This window comes from Ornithorhynchus anatinus, chromosome 14 (genome assembly GCF_004115215.2).
Source record: "Ornithorhynchus anatinus isolate Pmale09 chromosome 14, mOrnAna1.pri.v4, whole genome shotgun sequence".
Classification (NCBI taxonomy): Eukaryota; Metazoa; Chordata; class Mammalia; order Monotremata; family Ornithorhynchidae; genus Ornithorhynchus; species Ornithorhynchus anatinus.
In genome coordinates, this window is record NC_041741.1 from 43786446 (window position 1) to 43804428 (window position 17983).

Consider the following 17983-nt stretch of genomic DNA (forward strand, 5'->3'; position numbering starts at 1 on the left):
TTATCGCTAATGCTTTCGTCGGTCCCGAATGGACCGTGAGCCCGTCAGTGGGCAGGGACCGTCTCTATCTGTTGCCGATTTGTCCATTCCAGGCACTTAGTACAGTGCTCTGCACATAGTAAGCACTATTGAAGGAATGAATCCCGCTGGGGTGAGGCCCGTACCTCCCTCTTGGCTTCCTCCCCGCTTCCCCACCCCCAGATCTCAAGTCCCCAAATTAGGAGTAGCAGCAGAGTGGAGTCGCCAGCGGCCGCGAACTCGAGGCTCCGGGGGCGACGCTCTGAAGCCTGGCTCCCCTCCTCACCCCACAGCAGCAGCCAAAAAAATCCCTCGGAGGACAAACCACAGTGTGGCACGTGTGGAAGGGCCTGCTGGGCAAAGACGGCCATTCCTTTGGACTCGCAGCTCGCCCTGAGTACAGAAAAGCCTCAGGTTAAGGGGGGGATGGATGAACAATCTTCAGAGGGAAACACCGGTCCCCGAGGGCCACCATTTCGGCAAGGAACAGGGCACCCTCCAGGCTTTGTGATACGCTGGCTCATTTTGCAGGAAGGGTCAGCTGTCACCCCCCGCCCACCCCCAAACCATCCTCTAGACTGTCAGCTTGTTTTGGGCAGGGAACGTTTCTACCACCTCTGTTGTACTGAACCCCCCAAGCGCTTAGCAGAGTGCTCTGCACAAAGTAAGCTCTCAATAAACCAATCAGTGGGGCCTAGAGGGGCTGGTTCTAATCCCAGCTCCGCCACTTGACTGCTGGGTGACTTTGGGGAGGTCACTTCATTTCTCGGCGCCCCAGTTCCCTCATCTATAGCGTGGGGATTAAGACGGTGGGACGTGAACCACGTCCACTCTTGTGCCTGGCACAAAGCGCGCGCTTAAATACCGTCAAGACTAAAACCAGCAAACACACACACACACACACACACAAACTGGTTGGATTGACAGGTGGTCCCACCCTGGCCCTACAGTGTAAGAACTTCTTCTCAGACAGGCAGACACACTCACGCACGCACACAAAACCCTCTGTGATTTAACGACTTGTACTTTATTTGGACCTTGAGGCCTCCCTGTAAGCCGGCGGGATCCCCAGCACGGAGGCCCCCGCGTCTCTTCCTGGCCCGGAGGAGTTACGAGTGGCCGCGCGTCCGACTGTCCGTCCGGCTTACGATTCCTCCTCTGCAAGAGAGGGAGAAAGGCTGAGAGAGGGCGGAGGCTGTGCCCACGCCAGATTTCCAGGGCCGGTGGGAGAAGGGAACCCTCCAGAGGGCCCTGCCTGCTCCCTGAGAGACTCGAGGAAAGGTTAAGGCATGTCGGCGGCTTCAGCTAAAACTCCCAAAAGGCAGCGCCGCCTGACAGAGCACGGGCTTGGGAGTCACGCCCAGTAAGACCTGGGTCTTAATGGTAGTAATAAGTTGTATTTTTTAAGTGCTTACTACGTGCCGGGCTCTGTACTACGCGCGGGGGCGGACCATGAGCAGATCCAGTCGGACACAGTCCCCGTCCCGGGTGGGGCTCGGTCTCAATCCCCATTTTACAGGTGAGGTAACTGAGGCCCAGAGAAGTGACTCGCCCGAGGTCACGGCGGACCAGTGGCGGAGCCGGGGTTGGAGCCTATCACTCGGCCACCGTGTGACTTCGGGCACGATTCGTCTTCACTTCTCTGCGCCCCGGCTCCCTCAGCTGTAAAATGGGAATTAAGACCGAGCCCTGTGCGGGACGACGACTACGTCCGAGGACTATGGATCGCTTACATCCACCCCAGCGCTTAGTACAGTGCCCGACAGTCGGCGCTTTGTCCAATACCGAACCTGAAACAATCAAACCGACAAAATCCCTCCCTCCCTCCCCTCAGGGCACTATTTGGCAGACGGCGGTCCTCCCCCGCCTCCTCCAGACTCAGGGCAAAAATCCAAGGCAGCCGGGGGAGCCCCTCGAATCCCCACCCGTGCCCTCCGCCCAGCGGAAGCGCTCCGGAGACCCTCTTCCGCCGGCGGCCGCTCACCCTCCTCCTCCTCCTCCTCGTCGTCCTCGTCGTCGTCCTCGTCGGAGCTGAAGGTGCCGTCGGGCAGGCTGTAGACGCGGATGACTTGCTTGTTGGGGTCCTTGAGGATGAGGTACTTGCCCTCCTCCAGCTTCATGCAGATGTCGATGACGCAGCGCAGGATGCCCCAGGCGTTCTCCACGCTCAGGTTGATCTGGTTGGCGAACTCGTTCGGCTTGAACTGCTGGGTGCCCAGGATCACGTGGCGGGCCGAGTCCTTCACGTGGTAGCGGGACACGTACCTGGGATTCGGGAGGGGGCGCGCGGAGGGGGTCCGGGGCGACGGGTTGGAACTCCTCCGCTGCTCGATTCCCTCTCGCTGCTCCTTTCCTCAACCCGGAGCTCAGGGCTCCGCCACCTGGGCCAGGGGCCGGGTGGAGGTTCTCTGAGCTGGACCAGGATGACGACACCCTGCCAGGCTGTCGGACGTCGACCGGGAACCCAACGGGGTGTATTTTCCCGCCCCCGCCCCGTCCTCGACGTCGCCCGTCGCCGCCCACCCACCAACTGCTGATCTGGGAGCCCTCCCCGACCCCGACCGGGGAAGGGAGCAGAGAACGGCGGCGGAGAGGCCGGGGCCTTGAACGATGGCGGGGGCTTTTTTAAAGCGCTTGCTGGGCGCAGAGCGCTGCACTGAGCACTGAGAGACGGCAGGAATCAGACCCGGACCCTGTCCCTCGAGGGGCTCACGGTCTACCCATCGAGTTGGGGGAGAGGACTCGAGACAGCCCAATCGATCAGACAGTCGGCGGTGTATTTACTGAGCGCTTACTGTGCGCCGACTGACGGATTAAAGCTCTCGGGGGGGGTCCGACGGAACGGGGTCGGAAGACCCGGTCCCTGCCCCCAGTCGGACGCGACGAAACAGTAAAACACAAAGAGAGGCGGCCCCGGGGACGAGCTCTGCTCCCCTCCCGGCTTTCCGCCCCTGCCTCCCGGTTCCTCCGCGCCCCGCAGATGCTCTGGCGCCATCTGGACAAACGACTAGAGAGGGGGCGTGGCCTAGGGTGAAGGGTCCAGGACCGCGAGGCGGGAGACCCGGGTGGGAGCCGTGCCCCCGGCGGGGCCGTGGGACGTCGGGCAGGATCGCCCCGCCCGCCCGGGCCTCGCCGCTCGAAGGGGGTTAGGGGAGACGGGGAGCCGCGGCCGGGACGCGGGGACCCGAGCCAGCCGAGGCCCCGGGGTCGCTCTCCGGAGGGGCCCCCCCCTCCACCGGAGCCCCGCCGGCGGGCTCACCCCAGTTTGAGGTACTCGGATCCGGCCAGCAGGGCACAGCAGGTCCAGCGGGCCAGCTTGTAGCTGTTGTTCTTCAGCTCCGTGGCGATGACGGCCCCCCGCTGAGAGTCCAGCTTCTGGCGCCAGTCCACGCCGTTGCAGTGCTGCAAGGGAAACCCGGGCCGGGGTGCTCGGTCGGACCTCGGGGGGGGGGGGGGGGGGGGGGGGGGGGGGTCCGGTCCCCCCGCCCCCCCCCCCAGCCAAACCGGGGACAACCGATGACAGCAACAGCGTTATCTGCGAAGAGCCTGCTGGGCGTCGAGCGCTGTTTCGAACGCCGGGGTAGATACGGGTTTAACGGCAACAATAATGACGGCATTTGTTGGGCGCTTACTACGTGCCAGGCACTGTTCTAAGCGCTGGAAGGGATACAAGGTAATCAGGTTGTCCCACGTGGGGTTCGCTGTCTTCACCCCCGTTATCCAGATGAGGGAACCGAGGCGCAGAGAAGTGAAGTGACTTGCCCAGAGTCACACAGCTGATAAGTGGAGGAACCGGGATTAGAACCCATGACCTGTGACTCCCAGGCCCGGGCTCTTTCCACTAGACCACGACGCCTCTCCACGCCGTCGTCTCTATCGCGTCACGCGTGTGCCCTCGGGTCAGCGGCAGAGCCGCACCTTCCCGACTGCATGTAACGGGCCATGTTTTTCCCCTCAATTCCACCTACACCGGGAGCCCCATATGGGGCAGGGACCGAGCCCAACCTCATTCTCTTGTACGGCACTCAGAAAGGTGGCCGGGCGGAGAGGAGGCGCTTATCAAGTACCATCCAGAGAAAAAAATAAGTTTCAAGAGTATCACCCCCGCCATCCGCAAAACACGTGATGATGACGGTATCTGTTAAGCGCTTACTATGTGCCGAGCACTGTTAAGCGCTGAGGGGGATACAAGGCAATCAGGTTGTCCCACGTAGGCTCACAGTTTTAAACCCCATTTTCCAGATGAGGTCACTGAGACACAGAGAAGTGAAGTGACTTTGCCCCAAGTCACCCAGCGGCGGAGCCGGGATTAGAACCCGTGACCTCCGGCTCCCAAGCCCGGGCTCTTTCCACTGAGCCACGCTGCTTCGTGCCCCCAGCAGCTTGGGTCAAAGCTGTTTTAGGAAGATGGGAAGCGGTCCGGAAGCCCTCAGTGAGGCCGCGTAAAAACCGAAGACTCAAGTGGAGTAGGAGAAATGCTCCCGAACAAGATTTCTCCCCAGCCAGTCTGCACCGGATTCTAAAATGGGCGGCGATGATTCCAGAAGGAAAAGGCGATGAAGAGATGACACAGAAAAGTGGTGGCCGCGGTCAGGGAAGGAAGCCAGAGATGGATTTGCACAAACGGGGGGGGGAAAAAAAAAATCAAGTGCTTAGCCCAGTTCCCTGCACACACTAAGTGCACAATAAATACCAACGGAATCAGAGAAGCAGCTGGCCTAGCGGACGGAGCCCGGGCCTGGACGCCAGAAGGCCCTGAGTTCTAATCCCAGCTCCGCCACTTGTCTGCTCTGTGACCTTGGGCCGGTCACTTCACGGCTCTGGGCCTCAGTTACCTCATCTGTAAAATGGGGATGAAGACTGGGAGGTGCACGCGGGGTCCCAACTGATTATCTTGTTTCCACCCCAACACCAGGTACAACACTGGGCACTAAGTGAGCACTTAAAAGCGTAAATAAAGCAAACGACGAAAGCGAACGGGAAGGTCCGAATAATGCTAACAGTATCTGACTGATTAGACACGATGAACCTAAGAGCAATAGAAAACGACACCGACACGCCAGGTTCCGCATCTCTTTAAAAACAGCGTAGCCTGCACGCGGGTTGACTGGCTTCCCTACTCACACTCCTGAAGAGGAGCGGCACTGTTGACTCTCGAGGGTTTTCTTGTTTCCTTTCCGGTTTTTGTTAAGCGTTTATTACGTGCCAGGCACTGTACTAAGCGCCAGGGCAGTCAGAAGCAAATCGTGCCGGACCCAATCTCTGCTCCTCACGGGGGCTCACAGTCTCAGTTCCCATTTTTACAGATGAGGCAGAGCCGGGGGTGGCGGGAATCGCCTCGGAAGGTGCAGCTGCTGGTTTTTAATGTGCGGGGCGGGCTGGAGGCTGGGATTACTTAGAACGCGCCACCCCTCAACGGTACCGGTAACCCACTACCTTTGAGGGAACCCAGGACGGAAGCCGGGGGAGAAAAATCCCACCGCCGAACGAGCGGGGAGGACGGGGAGACTCAGCGCCCTCTCACCCGAGAATCCCACTCGTTCAGCGTCTTGATGTTGATGAAAGACACTTCTCCGTTGGCGCCGGTCATGACCCCGTCGTGCTCGCAGCGGACGATCAGGTCTATGTCGTCCCCCAGCTTCCACCTCCGGTACCTGGGGGCCAGAGAGCCCGTTGGCCGCCCCCAGCCCAGCCGCCCGCCCCGACGGCGGACCGCCCGCTGACCCGGGAAGGGACGGGCCGGAGGCCAAACCGCCGCCGGCCCCGCCCCGCCCCTCTCCCCCGCCAGTACGTCTCTCCCGCTCCCGAAGCAGCACGTACCGGTAGGCCACCGAAGCCACTTCGTTCTTATCCATGTCGTCTTCCACGAAGGGGTTTGGGTTGGGAAATTTGTATCGATCTTTACCCTGAAGAGACGGGGCAGGACAAACCGGTCAGTCGAATGTATTTACCGTGTGCACAGCACTGTACTGATCGCCTCGGAGAATACGACAGAATAGACTAACACATTCCCTTGCCACAGTGAGCTTACGGTCTGGGGGGGGGGGGGGGGGACACGGGACAGACGTGAATAATAAAAATAAATCACAGGTACGTAAGACCGTGAGATGCCAGACGGTGGGTCAGAGACCAAACCGAATGCCAGTCAGCAAGGACCACCTAGGAGCTTTTGCTATTCGGGTTTACCTCTGGCTTCTACCCCGGGGAAACCTCCTTCTGTCGCGTGTGTGCATGCGCCGGGGGGTGGGTAGGTGAGGGGAGGGACGGTGTTGTCTGGCAGGATGGAAATCTAGGCTCGACAATCAATCGGTGGTTTTCATCGAACGCTTACCGTCCCAAGTGCCTGCGAGACCCATTATATTTTATAAACGATCTCTTTTAATGTCGGTCTCCCCCTCTAGCTGTAAGCTCGTTGTGGGCAGGGCACGTCTACCGACTCGGTCGTTAATGTATTCTCCCAAGTGGTCGGTACAGTGCTCTGCACACGGTAAGCGCTCGGCGATAAGATCCCCGATACAACCGAGTTCGTAGACGACGTCCCCCTCCACAGGAAGCCTGGAGTCCGGTGGCTTACGAGAGGCGGGAGATACGAATGCCACCCTCTACCCAGACAAACCATCTCTCTGCAAAACACAGTGTGCGCTCAGTAAATACTATTCACGATGACGAAAGCACATACAACAGAGTTGATAGATGGGTTCCCCGCCCACGGGAAGCTCACAGTTTAGGTGCTCACAAGAGGGAGGAAGACACAAATTCCACCCTCTCCCCAGACGACCGTCCGTCTGCCTAACTGGCCCCCACGTTCCCCCGAGAGGAACCACTCACCATCCTCAAGCACTGTTGGGAGAAATTGTGGTTGATGTACGTTGCCTCCATGGCCAGATTGCGGGGTGAATTGAAGGAATTGCCCTCGTCCTGAGGAGGCTCGTTGGCGGTTTCGCTCACGGTCAGAAGGTCTACAAGGGGAGGGCAGGAAGGGTTCAGACTCACCGCCTTCAGCGGCGTCTGGCGAGTGGCCGGCAACGGCACGAGAGGACGTGCAGAGCAAGGAGGAGGCCCGGCCCGGCCCTCCAGGGACTTTTCGGCGAGCGGGGGGAGAAGACCCGCACTCTGAAGGTGATGAATAAAGCAGGATGGAAAAAATGGGAGGAGAGTCAAAAATGAGAAGTCTGTTAGGACGAGAAGGGCGAGCTGTGGGTTAGTGGGGGACGGCTCTGTGGACGGGGCTTTCGGCGGAGGGAAGAGACAGAATCGGGCGGTGTCCGGGAGACGGTGCCGCAAACCAGGGGGACTGGGACAGTTGGATCCACAGAGACACAAGTGGGATGAAGCAACCTGACCTAGTGGAAACAGCTTGGGCCCGGGAGTCAAAGGACCTGAGTTTGATTCCTGGCTCGGCCACCTGTCTCCTGGGTGACCTTGGGCAAGTCGCTTGATGCCTCTGTGACTCAGCTTCCTCAGCTGTAAAATGGGGATGCAATACCTGTTCTCCCTTATTTAGAGATGTGATGAGGACCGTGACTGACCCGATTATCTTCTATCTACCCCACCGCTTAGTGCAGTGCTTGGCACCTAATGAACACCTAACAAGTACCACTATTATCACTGTGAAGCAGAAGAAAAAGGTGGCCAGCTAGAAGGGAGTCAGCCGCTACGGAACTGAGAACCCAAGTCCTTTCCCTTCGCTGGGGGTGACGGAGAACTGTCGGAGGCTCACGAGACAGACCGAAGGGGGGAGAGACGAGGCAGAGGCCCGGAAGGAGGCTGCTATAGGAATCTAGCCAGAAAGAGTCAGGGGCTTGCCCCAGGGCAGTGGAGCCAAGGAGCCAAGTGGATATTACCGACTAAGGAACGGCGGGCCAGGCAGATTGAAGGTGGAAGGTAAATCAAGGGAAGGGGCCACAGGGGACGACCGGGGGCAAGGGAGCCTGCCCACGCGGTCAACCCGACGGTGGGAAAGAACGATGGATTTTTGTCATTAAGACAGACGGATCACGATGCCGTTGGACGGATTCCCTCAGTCCCGGCACCCGTCTTTCCAGAACGAGCCATTCTGCTCCAAGGAGGCTGAATTCCCGTAGGACCAGTGGGGAAACAGTGAATTAAGGCAGATTTTTAAAAACGCTACGTGTTAAGCGCTTACCGTGAGCCAGGCACTGTACCGAGTGCTGGGGAAGACTCGAGATCATCGGGATGGACGCAGTCCCTGTCCCACAGAAGGCTCAGAGTCTTAACCCCCATTTTACGGATGAGGTAACTGAGGCCCAGAGAAATGAAGTGACCGGCCCAAGATCACGCAACAGACAAGTGGCAGAGCAGGGATTAGAAGCCAGGTCCTCTGACTCCCGAACTCGCGTTCTTTCCGCTAAGCCTTGCTGCTTCCAACCCCCACCCGTCCCCGAGTTCCAGGAAAGCCTCCTCACCAAAGTCAGAGTTGTCCCTCTTGTCGAAGAAGAGCTTGGAGCCGACCCTCTGGACGACAATGTCCCAGGAATACACCGAGCGGGTGCAGCTCATCAACGTGGCCAGGATGGCGTCAGTGGCAAACACGTTCCCCTGCGTTTTCGCCAGCTGCCGAGACCGGTGGGCGGGGAGGGGAGAGAAGGGAAGAAATCGTGAGAGAGGGAACGTGGAATCGTTCGGCTTCACCCGCTCCCGAAAAGGGCGGGGCGGCCATCGCCATCTGGCCCACGGGGCAGCGGAAACCTGCAAAGTAAAGCGAAGAACTATCCACTCCGCTCCCGGCTCTGGGGGAGGATTGCGGGGGCGGGGGGAACTTGAGAGAAGACGAATGGAATCGAAGCGGGAACCTGCCGTTCGTCCCCTGGCCTGTCACTTCCCTCCTTCGAGCCCCCGCCGACTGAGAGCTCGGGCCCGGTCTGGCCTCCGAGCCCCCCTCCAAGCCCCCTACGGCGCAGGCCGCGGCGGCGGCAAGGGCCGGGGTACCTTGCGGATGACGGGGTCGTCGGTGGTCGTGACGGTGTGGAAGATGCGCTTGATGCTCCGCAGGGTCTTCTCGTTCCTCGTGGTGACGCGGTCGAAGGCCTTATCGTAGTACTCCAGGGCTCCGCAGCATTCTCTGTGGGCCGGGGACCAATTAGGTCGGAGCGGGGGAAAGAGAGAGCAAGAGAGAGCGTGAGAGAGCGAGCCCTCACACACGGGCACCTCGGGAGCCATCGCCTCCGTTCCGTCCCCGCCAACCCAAGGCCCCCTCCCACCCGGGCTGGCGGGGAGATGGCACCGCTCACATGTCTTGGGGCTCCGACACCTCCAAGTAGCGCATCTTCATCAGGCGGGGGAAATCCATCTCCTCCTTCACCTCCCAGTCGCTGCGGACTTCCACAGAAGAGTCTCGGGGCTTCTGCCGGGGGAGCGGGGGGAGAGGGGAGGGAAGGAGGTGGCCATTGAGAGAGGGAAGGCGCGGGAATCTGCCCAGAGACCGGCTGCGGGCGGGCGGGCCGACACAGCGGGGCGGTGGCTGTGCTGGACGCCCGCCGATCTTAACAGACCCCACTGGAGCGCGTTGGTGTACGAGCGGTCCCTCACCTGGGATTTCTGGTCCCATTTCTGCCGCACCCCAAACTGCTTCTGGAACTTCTTCTGCAGGCGTAAGCGGTCTCTGGAAAAAGACGGGGAGAGGGGGGAAACCCAGAGTCAGGGGCTTGGATCGAGCGCTATCCCTTATTAGGATTATGGTATCTGTCAAACACTTACTAGGCATCGAGCACTTCCTACGCGTCAAAATTTAATCAGAGGGACACAGTTCCAGGCCTATGTGGGGCTCACAGTCTAAGTAGGAGGGAGAACAGCTACGGGACCCCCATTTTACAGATGAAAAAAGTGACTTGCCCAAGGTCACAGAGACAGGCAGCTGGCCTAGCTGGGATTAGAACCCAGGGCTTCTGACCCCTAGGCCCACGCTCTTTCCTCTGGGCCACACTGCTCCTAATACCTGATTGATTCTCTGTCTGGGGGCAAGCTGTTGTTCTGTTTTCCCCCGCTGGCTACATTTCCCACAACTCTACCTTGCCTCTAGTGAGATAATCGACATGTAAATTTCACTTGAAAATACCATCGGAAACAACAATTCAATCCTTTTGCTCTACATTAATACACTTTTTTTGGGGGGGGGGGGGGATTACTTAAGTGCTTACTATGCGTCAACCACTGTTCTGAGCACTGGGTTAGATACAAACTAATCAGGTTGGACACAGTTCATGTCCCACATGGGTTTCAAGGTCCTAATTCCCCCATTACAAATGAAGTAACGGAGACAGAAGTTACGTGACCAGTCCAAGGTCACCCAGCAGACAAAGGCAGAACCAGAATTAGAACCCAGATCCTTTTGACTCCCAGGCCCTCCTTCTGTCCACTAGGCCCTGCTGCTTCTCAACCCCGCCTCGGCGGAAAGTCAGCGTCGAGGTGAATTCCCAGCATCAACCAATCGACTGTATACAGTGAGCGATTATTGGCAGAACACCGTACTAAGCGCGTGGGAGAGTTCAACAGGACAGAGTCGGTAGATACAATGCCTGCCCACAACGAGCTTCCAGTCTAGAGGAAACGACAGCCGACTCTCACTGCCGGCAAGACGCCGCCTCACCTCTCTTTCTGCTTGGCCCCCTTCGGTAGCGTCTGCATGTTGAACTGCAGCATGTTCCGCCGGTCCTTGTCCCTCCGAAGGTTCCTCTGAGGAGCGGGGGAGGAGAACGGGGACAAGTCAGGCCATGACCCCCTAGCCCAAACGGAGGAGCTTATCGGGCAACGCCGTCGTGACACCGCAAGCTCCATCCGTGAGGCGGCCCCCAAAACCACCGGTCCAGAGAACCCCAAGGGCAGATGCCGGGATATCAGCCTGGTTTTAAACCCTCAAAGTGAATCTGAGGTGGGACACGTTAAATGAGGGCCTTCCAGGTCCTTAATTAACTCCCTCTCTGACCTGGAAGGGGGCGGGGAGAGGGAGAGAAAAGAGGGGAGGGGAGGAGAGGAAGGAAGAGAGAAAAGGAAAGAAAAGGGGGGGAGGCAGAAAGAAGGGGGGAAGAGAGGGAGAGAAAAGAACGGGGGAGGAAGAGAGAAAGAGAGACAGCGTGTGTATATGTTGTGTTGCGTCAGGAAGGTAAGGGTCATATCGGTTTCTGGGCTCCGGTATGAACCCTGCCGGCCAGACCTCCCCGCCCTACCCTACCTCCTCACACCCCTCCACTCTCAGTCTGACACTTGGCCAACCCCTCACACACGCCCCGTCAGGTGCTCGGGTCGGCGAGGGCTTTAAGAAGCAGTGGCCGCTGGCCCACTGGGTGTCTCAAGGGCTTCAGATTAACATCTTTCTCTAGGCCCGGCACCCTTGGCGGGCCCTGGACCCCCCCGCCCCGGCCAGGGAGGAGGCGCGCATCCCGTACAGCCCGCCCGGGCCTGACCTGGGCAAACCGCATCCTGTTCCGCTGGTAGGCCGTCTTCTGGGTCCGGGCCGTGTCCACCAGCTGGAAGCTGGTCTCATCCTCCTCGTGGAAATATGCATATTGGCTGCCGCCTCCAAACTGGGACGAGTATTTATCTGGGGACAGAATAAACCCCTGGTGAACATCTCCGAATCAACAGCTTCCTAGAGTGCGGAGCTGGAGCCTACTGGGAAGAGTCAGAGGAGCGAAGCTGGCCATATTCTTCCCTTCTGTAACGCTCCCTTCCCCACAGCACCCGAAAACCGTCTGGCGGGATTTCCCCGCTCAGAAGCGGCAAGCTAGCCCAACCCCTTTCCCTCAACGGCGGAGGGTGGGACGAGGGGTCAACAGAGAAGCAGCGTGGCTCAGTGGGAAGAGCCCGGGCTTGGGAGTCAGAGATCATGGGTTCGAATCCCGGCTCTGCCACTTGTCACCTGTGTGACTGTGGGCAAGTCACTTCACTTCTCTGGGCCTCAGTGACCTCATCTGTAAAATGGGGACGAAGACTGTGAGCCTCACGTGGGACAACCTGACGACCCTGAATCTCCCCCGGCGCTTAGAACAGTGCTCTGCACAGAGTAAGCACTTAACAAATACCAACGTTATTATTCCTAATAAGGAAGGCCCACAGGGAGGGCAGAGGAACCTGGGAGCACCAGGAGCAGCAGGTAACTATGGCTTTGGCCTCCGGCTGGAGGAATCACATGCTAAGATTATGGTCAGACCCTGCTCCGGTCAGCCCGGAGGTGCTGGGAAATTCATCTTGCTAAAGCTAAGTCTGGTTCACCCTAGTGAACGGGGAACCAGGAGACATCTGAGAGCCAACGTGGCTCCTGGTAGGGAACAAGGCACTGGACCTCGCTCTTCTGGCTTAGGGGCTCATTCCTTACACCTCCTGCTCGCTCCCGGGTCCTATTTGCCCCCATCAAGCTTTTAACCGCCAGTGGCTCCGCTCTTGGCTCCGGGTGTCCTATGCCCGCTATTTGTTAAAACCTTACTACGCATCGAACACTGTTCTAAGGGCTGGGAAGGGTACAAGTTATTCAGGTCGGTCACAGTCCCCGTCCCGCAGGGGACTCCCAGTTTAAGTAGGAGGGAGAATAGCTATCCTCATTTTACAGTGAACAAAACCGAGGCACAGGGAAGTGAAGTGACTTGCCCGTGATCACACAGCAAGCCGCCGGCAGAGCCGGGGATTAGAACCCAGGTCCTCTGACTCCCAGGCCCGTGCTTCACCCATGAGACCGTGCGGCTGGATTATCTTTTTTTTTGAGGTCTCCCGTCGGTGACAGGGACTCTCCCGGACGAGCCGCTGCCGGCTGGCGGAGCCCAACGCCCTGCCTTTCGCAGACGCGCTCGGTCCGAAGGGAGCCGACTCTTCTCCGGTGGAGGCTTCCGTCCCATATAACCAAAAACCGGCCCCACGAGGCCTTTTGTCAACCTCAAGTTTGGGAGCTCTCCTGGAGACCCCCAGCTGGCCCGGGGGGGTGGGTCACTGGCCCAGGAGACGGCCCGGGCACAGGCCAAATGAGCGCCACTTACTTGTGTATCTCTTGTCCTGGTAGGTGGCTCCAGTCCAGTCAGCAACCTAATTGGAGACACGACGGGAAAACCAAAGAAGGGGTTATTGGTATATTAGACTCTCCCAAGGATTTAGAATAGTGCTCTGCAAACAGTAAGTGCTCAAAAAATACAACTGACCGACTGACTGAGGTAAGCTCCTGTCCCCCACGACTCTCGGCTACCTTCTTAAGTCCCAAACCCATGTCTCTAGGAGTGCCCGGCTATTCCCAGCCCAAAACCCAAACCCTTGAAAACCAGAGTTTAGGCCAAAGCCTGCTCTGGAGGGAAGGGGGTCAAACGACCCGTATGACGTGCGGATCTGATACAAAACATGCCACTCAATAATACCGCCGGGAGCCCGCCTCTCGGCCGAATTAGGCTCCGGAGAGAAGCGAGGCCGAAAGCGGGGACCCTGGCAGTTTTGAACCCCGGAGTCCCCGCCCGGGCCCGAGCACCTTTCCGAGCCGATCTCCTTTGCTGAAGGGCTGATAAGGCATGTCCCGAAACTGCTCCGGGACGGCACAGGGCCCCCAGCCGGAGGGGTTGTCCTGGATCACGGGTGTCATGAACTTGGCCATCTTCTACAACCTGAGCGATAGGAAAAGGCAGGTTATGCAGGGATGAGGTCGCCGGGCGGAGACGGACGAGCCCGACGTCACGCTGGGAGTTAGGCAATCTGGTTTGGAAGCCCAGGGCTGCCACTTGCCTGCTGTGTGACCTCAGGCAAGTCACTTAACCTTGCCACCCCTGTTTCCTCATCTGTAAAATGGGGGTAACATAGATTTTGAGGTCCATGTGGGGCAGGGGCGGTGTCGAGCTACCTTGTATTTACCCCGGTGCTTGGGGTACATTAAGTGCTTAATAAATACAGTCATTTCTACAATTGTTTGGAAGCCTCAAAGCGAAACCTGGGCCTTACACTGACTTCTCTACAAGACCTCGAGAGATTGGAAAAGATTATCCAAGGTAATATTTTCTTTAAATACAAGTGTTGGACTTTCCCGGAAAACAATATATGAGAGCTTTATAAAGACTTGGTATTTTGGGAGAACGCCTATCAAACTGGGAACGGCAATATGATTCAGCTCACATCCAATTCTGGAAGGAGGTCAGTGGACTTTCTTTTTACAACTGACATTTAGGCCACGCAACACAAGGCAGGATTAAAGACCAGCGACTCTTATCCCCAACATGCATCTAAGCAAACAAAGGCCAGGAAGAATGGGGGTCTTACTCAGAAAGGGTGAATTCTTAAAAGATCACAAAAGCATAGCTGCTCAGGAAATTTGAATCTAGACTCCAAGCGCCTTCATAATAATTATAATAATAATGGTATTTCTTAAGCGCTTACTACATGCCAGGCACTGTTCTAAGCACTGAGGTAGATACAAGGTAATCAGGTTGTCCCACATGGGGTTCACAGACTTAATCCTCATTTCATAGATGAGGTCACTGAGGTAAAAAGTGAAGTGACTTGTCCAAAGTCACAGAGCTGATAAGGGGCAGAGCCGGGATGAGAACCCACGACCTCTGGCTCCCAAGCCCGGGCTCTTTCCACTAAGCCACGCTGCTTCCACATCAGTTCTTATCTCATCAATCTACATGATTAGACTGTAGATCATTTGGCAGGGATCGTCTCTATCTACCGAACCGTCCATTCCGAGCACTTAGTCCAGTGCTCTGCACATAGTAAGCGCTCAATAAATACTACTGAATGAATTGTCTAGCCAATTCTAAATCAATTCATCATTTCTCAGTGGTATTTACTGGGCACTTACCGTGCGCACAGCACTGTACGAACTGCTTGGGAGAGTACACTATAACAGAGTCGAAGGTCGACTTGTTCCCCGTCCACAACGAGCTTATAGTCAAGAGGACATGCGGGCAGCCGACGTGTCTGCCAACTCAATCGTACTCTCCCAAGTGCTTAGTACAGTGCTCCGCACAAAGCAAGCACACGATACATATGATTAATTGGGTCAGAAGAAATGCACCTGGCCCACTGGGGAACTCCAGAATTATCAGTTCAAAGCACCCATGCAGGCTCCTGGGGAGCAGCAGACATGATGGGCCCTTGACCCTGAGGGAGGGCACCCCGCTAGTAAAAAGGGGTGAGGTCGCTGCCAATTCCCAGCTCTACTCGTTTCCCATTCCCTGCTTCTGCATCCGGGATTGCTTCATTCATTAATCATATTTATTCGGCGCTTACTGTGCGCAAAGCACTGGACTGAGCACTTGGGAGAGTACAATATAACAACAGACACATTCCTGCCCACCACGGGCTCACAGTCTAGAGCTCGTTTACTTGCTCTGTTTTGCTGTCTCCCCCCTCCTAGACTGTGAGCCCATTATTGGGCAGGGATTGTCTCTCTCTGTTGCTGAACTGTACTTTCCAAGCGCTTGGTACAGTGCTCCGCACGCAGTAAGCGCTCAATAAATATGAATGAACGCAGGGGGCTGGCGACTTGGCCTCGGGGCTGACGGAAGGCGCAGAAGCAGGATGGCCTAGTGGAAAGAGCACAGGCCTGGGAGTCAGAGGACCTGGGTTCTAAACCCGGCTCTGCCCCTTATCAGCTGGGTGACCGTGGGCAGGTCACTTCTCTTCTCTGGGACTGTTGCCTCATCTGTAAAATAGGGATTGAGACTGAGTTCCACGGAGGAGACGGACTCTTTTCCATCCGACGAGCTTGGAACCACCCCAGTGCTTAGTTCAGTGTCTGGCACATAGTTAGCACTTAGCGCTTACTATGTGCTGAGTACTGTTCTAAGCGCTAGGGGAGATACAAGGTGATCAGGTTGTCCCACGTGGGGCTCCCAGTCTTTACCCCCATTTTCCAGATGAGGTCACTGAGGCCCAGGGAAGTGAAGTGGCTTGCCCGAAGTCACCCAGCTGACAGGTGGCAGAGCCAGGATTAGAACCCATGACCTGACTCCCAGCCCCGGGCTCTTCCATCTGAGCCACGCTGCTTAACAAATGTCATTTAAAAAAAAGCTTTCACCCCATTAATGGGAGGGCACTTAGGGGGTTCTGTGCAGATCTGTGCCTCATCTGTAAAATGGGCATGAAGACTGTGAGCCCCACGAGGGACAACCTGAGCACCTTGTATCCTCCCCAGCGCTCAGAACAGTGCTTTGCACGTAGTAAGCACTTAACAAATGCCATCATAATTATTATTATTAAGCAATCAGTAAACACCACTGATTGTGAGCAGCTGGAGGGCAGGGTGGGCACCGACCAAATGGACTGTGTTCTCCTTAGCGCTTAGGACAGTGTTCTGCCCGCACGCATCAGGACCATCGGTTGAAGTAGCGTGGCTTAGTGGAGAGATCCTGGGCTCGGGAGTCAGAGGCTGTGGGTTCTAATCCCAGCTCCACCCCTTGTCAGCTGTGTGACTTTGGGCAAGTCACTTTACTTCTCTGTGCCTCAGTTCCCACATATGTCAAATGGGGATGAAAACTGGGAGCCCCACGGGGGACAACCTGATGACCCTGTATCTCCTCCAGCGCTTAGCACAGTGCTCTGCACGTAATAAGCACTTAACAAATACCACCATTATTATTATTCTTTGTGCCTCAGTTCCCTCATCTGTCAAATGGGGATGAAGACTGTGAGCCCCACGGGGGACAAACTGATCACCTGGTATCCCCCCAGCGCTTAGCACAGTTTAATTTTAATAATAATAATGTTGGTATTTGTTAAGCGCTTACTATGTGCAAAGCGCTTAGAACAGTGCTTTGCACATAGTAAGCGCTTAAACACCAACATTATTTATTATTAAAATGTGGATTAACTGTGAGCCTCACGTGGGACCACCTGATGACCCTGTATCTCCCCCAACGCTTAGAACAGTGCTCTGCACATAGTAAGCGCTTAACAAATACACCAACATCATTATTAAAATAGGGATTAAAACTCTGAGCTCCAGGTGGGACAACCTGATCACCTGGCATCCCCCCAGCGCTTAGAACAGTGCTTTGCACATAGTAAGCGCTTAATAAATGCCATCATGATTATTAAGTGGGAGGGACGGTCCTTTTTTGGGTGCCCCGGCGCCATCCGAAGGCCCGATGGCCTCCCCCGGGGATCCTGCAGGTGCCCCGGCCCCGCCGCTCACCTAGTCCGGCCCCGATGAGGGCGGATGGAGGCGGATGCGGACGGATGCTCCCGGCGCCGCTCACCGCGCCGCCATCTCCAGGATCGGCGGCCCGAAGAGACGGAGGATGCGCGCGCAGCCCCCGGCGCCGTAAAGCGAGCCCCCCCAGCCCTGTCGTAAAACCCCCCCACGACCCTGCGTCGGGGATGAACGGCCTCAGTGTCGTAAAGCACAGCTGGGAGGGGGAATGGGCCTCCCCAACCATAGAGAGCAGAAAACAGGGCTAGAGCGTCGACCGTGGCCCAACTTCCGGCGAGGCCCAGCCTGACTATTCAAGCAGGGTGGCTCAGTGGCAAGAGCCCGGGCTGGGGAGTCAGAGGTCGTGGGTTCGAATCCCGGCCCCGCCACTTGTCAGCTGGGTGACTTGGGGCAAATCTCTTCACTTCTCTGGGCCTCAGTTGCCACATCTGCAAAATGGGGATGAAGGGTGGGTGCCCCATGTGGGGCAACCTCATGACCCTCTATCTCCCCCACTGCTTTGAACAGTGTTTGGCACTTAGGAAGTGCTTAACAAATACCATTATTATTGGCTTAACGGAAAGTGCCCGGGCTTGGGAGTCAGAGGTTGTGGGTTCTAATCCCGGCTCCGCCACTTGTCTGCTGTGTGACCTTGGGCAAGTCACTTGATGATGATGATGATGTTGGTATTTGTTAAGTGCTTGCTATGTGCAGAGCACTGTTCTAAGCACTGGGGCAGATACAGGGTAATCAGTTTGTCCCACGTGAGGCTCACAGATAATCCCCATTTTACAGATGAGGTAACTGAGGCACAGAGAAGTTAAGTGACTTGCCCACAGTCACACAGCT

The 17983-nt window shown here is 57.0% G+C and overlaps 1 protein-coding gene across 1 annotated transcript; it reads right to left on the reverse strand.

The window, feature by feature from the left end:
• Positions 1 to 1024: 1024 nt before the first annotated feature.
• EIF3D (eukaryotic translation initiation factor 3 subunit D) lies at positions 1025 to 17244 on the reverse strand. Its single transcript, XM_029078908.1, has 15 exons — positions 17138 to 17244; positions 13478 to 13610; positions 13002 to 13047; positions 11439 to 11575; positions 10625 to 10710; positions 9568 to 9640; positions 9270 to 9382; positions 8968 to 9100; positions 8445 to 8592; positions 6847 to 6977; positions 5839 to 5924; positions 5543 to 5672; positions 3278 to 3420; positions 2003 to 2283; positions 1025 to 1176 (listed from the first exon to the last, which is right to left on the reverse strand). Exons 2-15 carry the CDS (start codon positions 13598 to 13600, stop codon positions 1163 to 1165), a joined length of 1644 nt encoding a protein of 547 aa, XP_028934741.1. The 5' UTR covers positions 13601 to 13610; positions 17138 to 17244; the 3' UTR covers positions 1025 to 1162.
• Between the last annotated feature and the right edge of the window lie 739 nt (positions 17245 to 17983).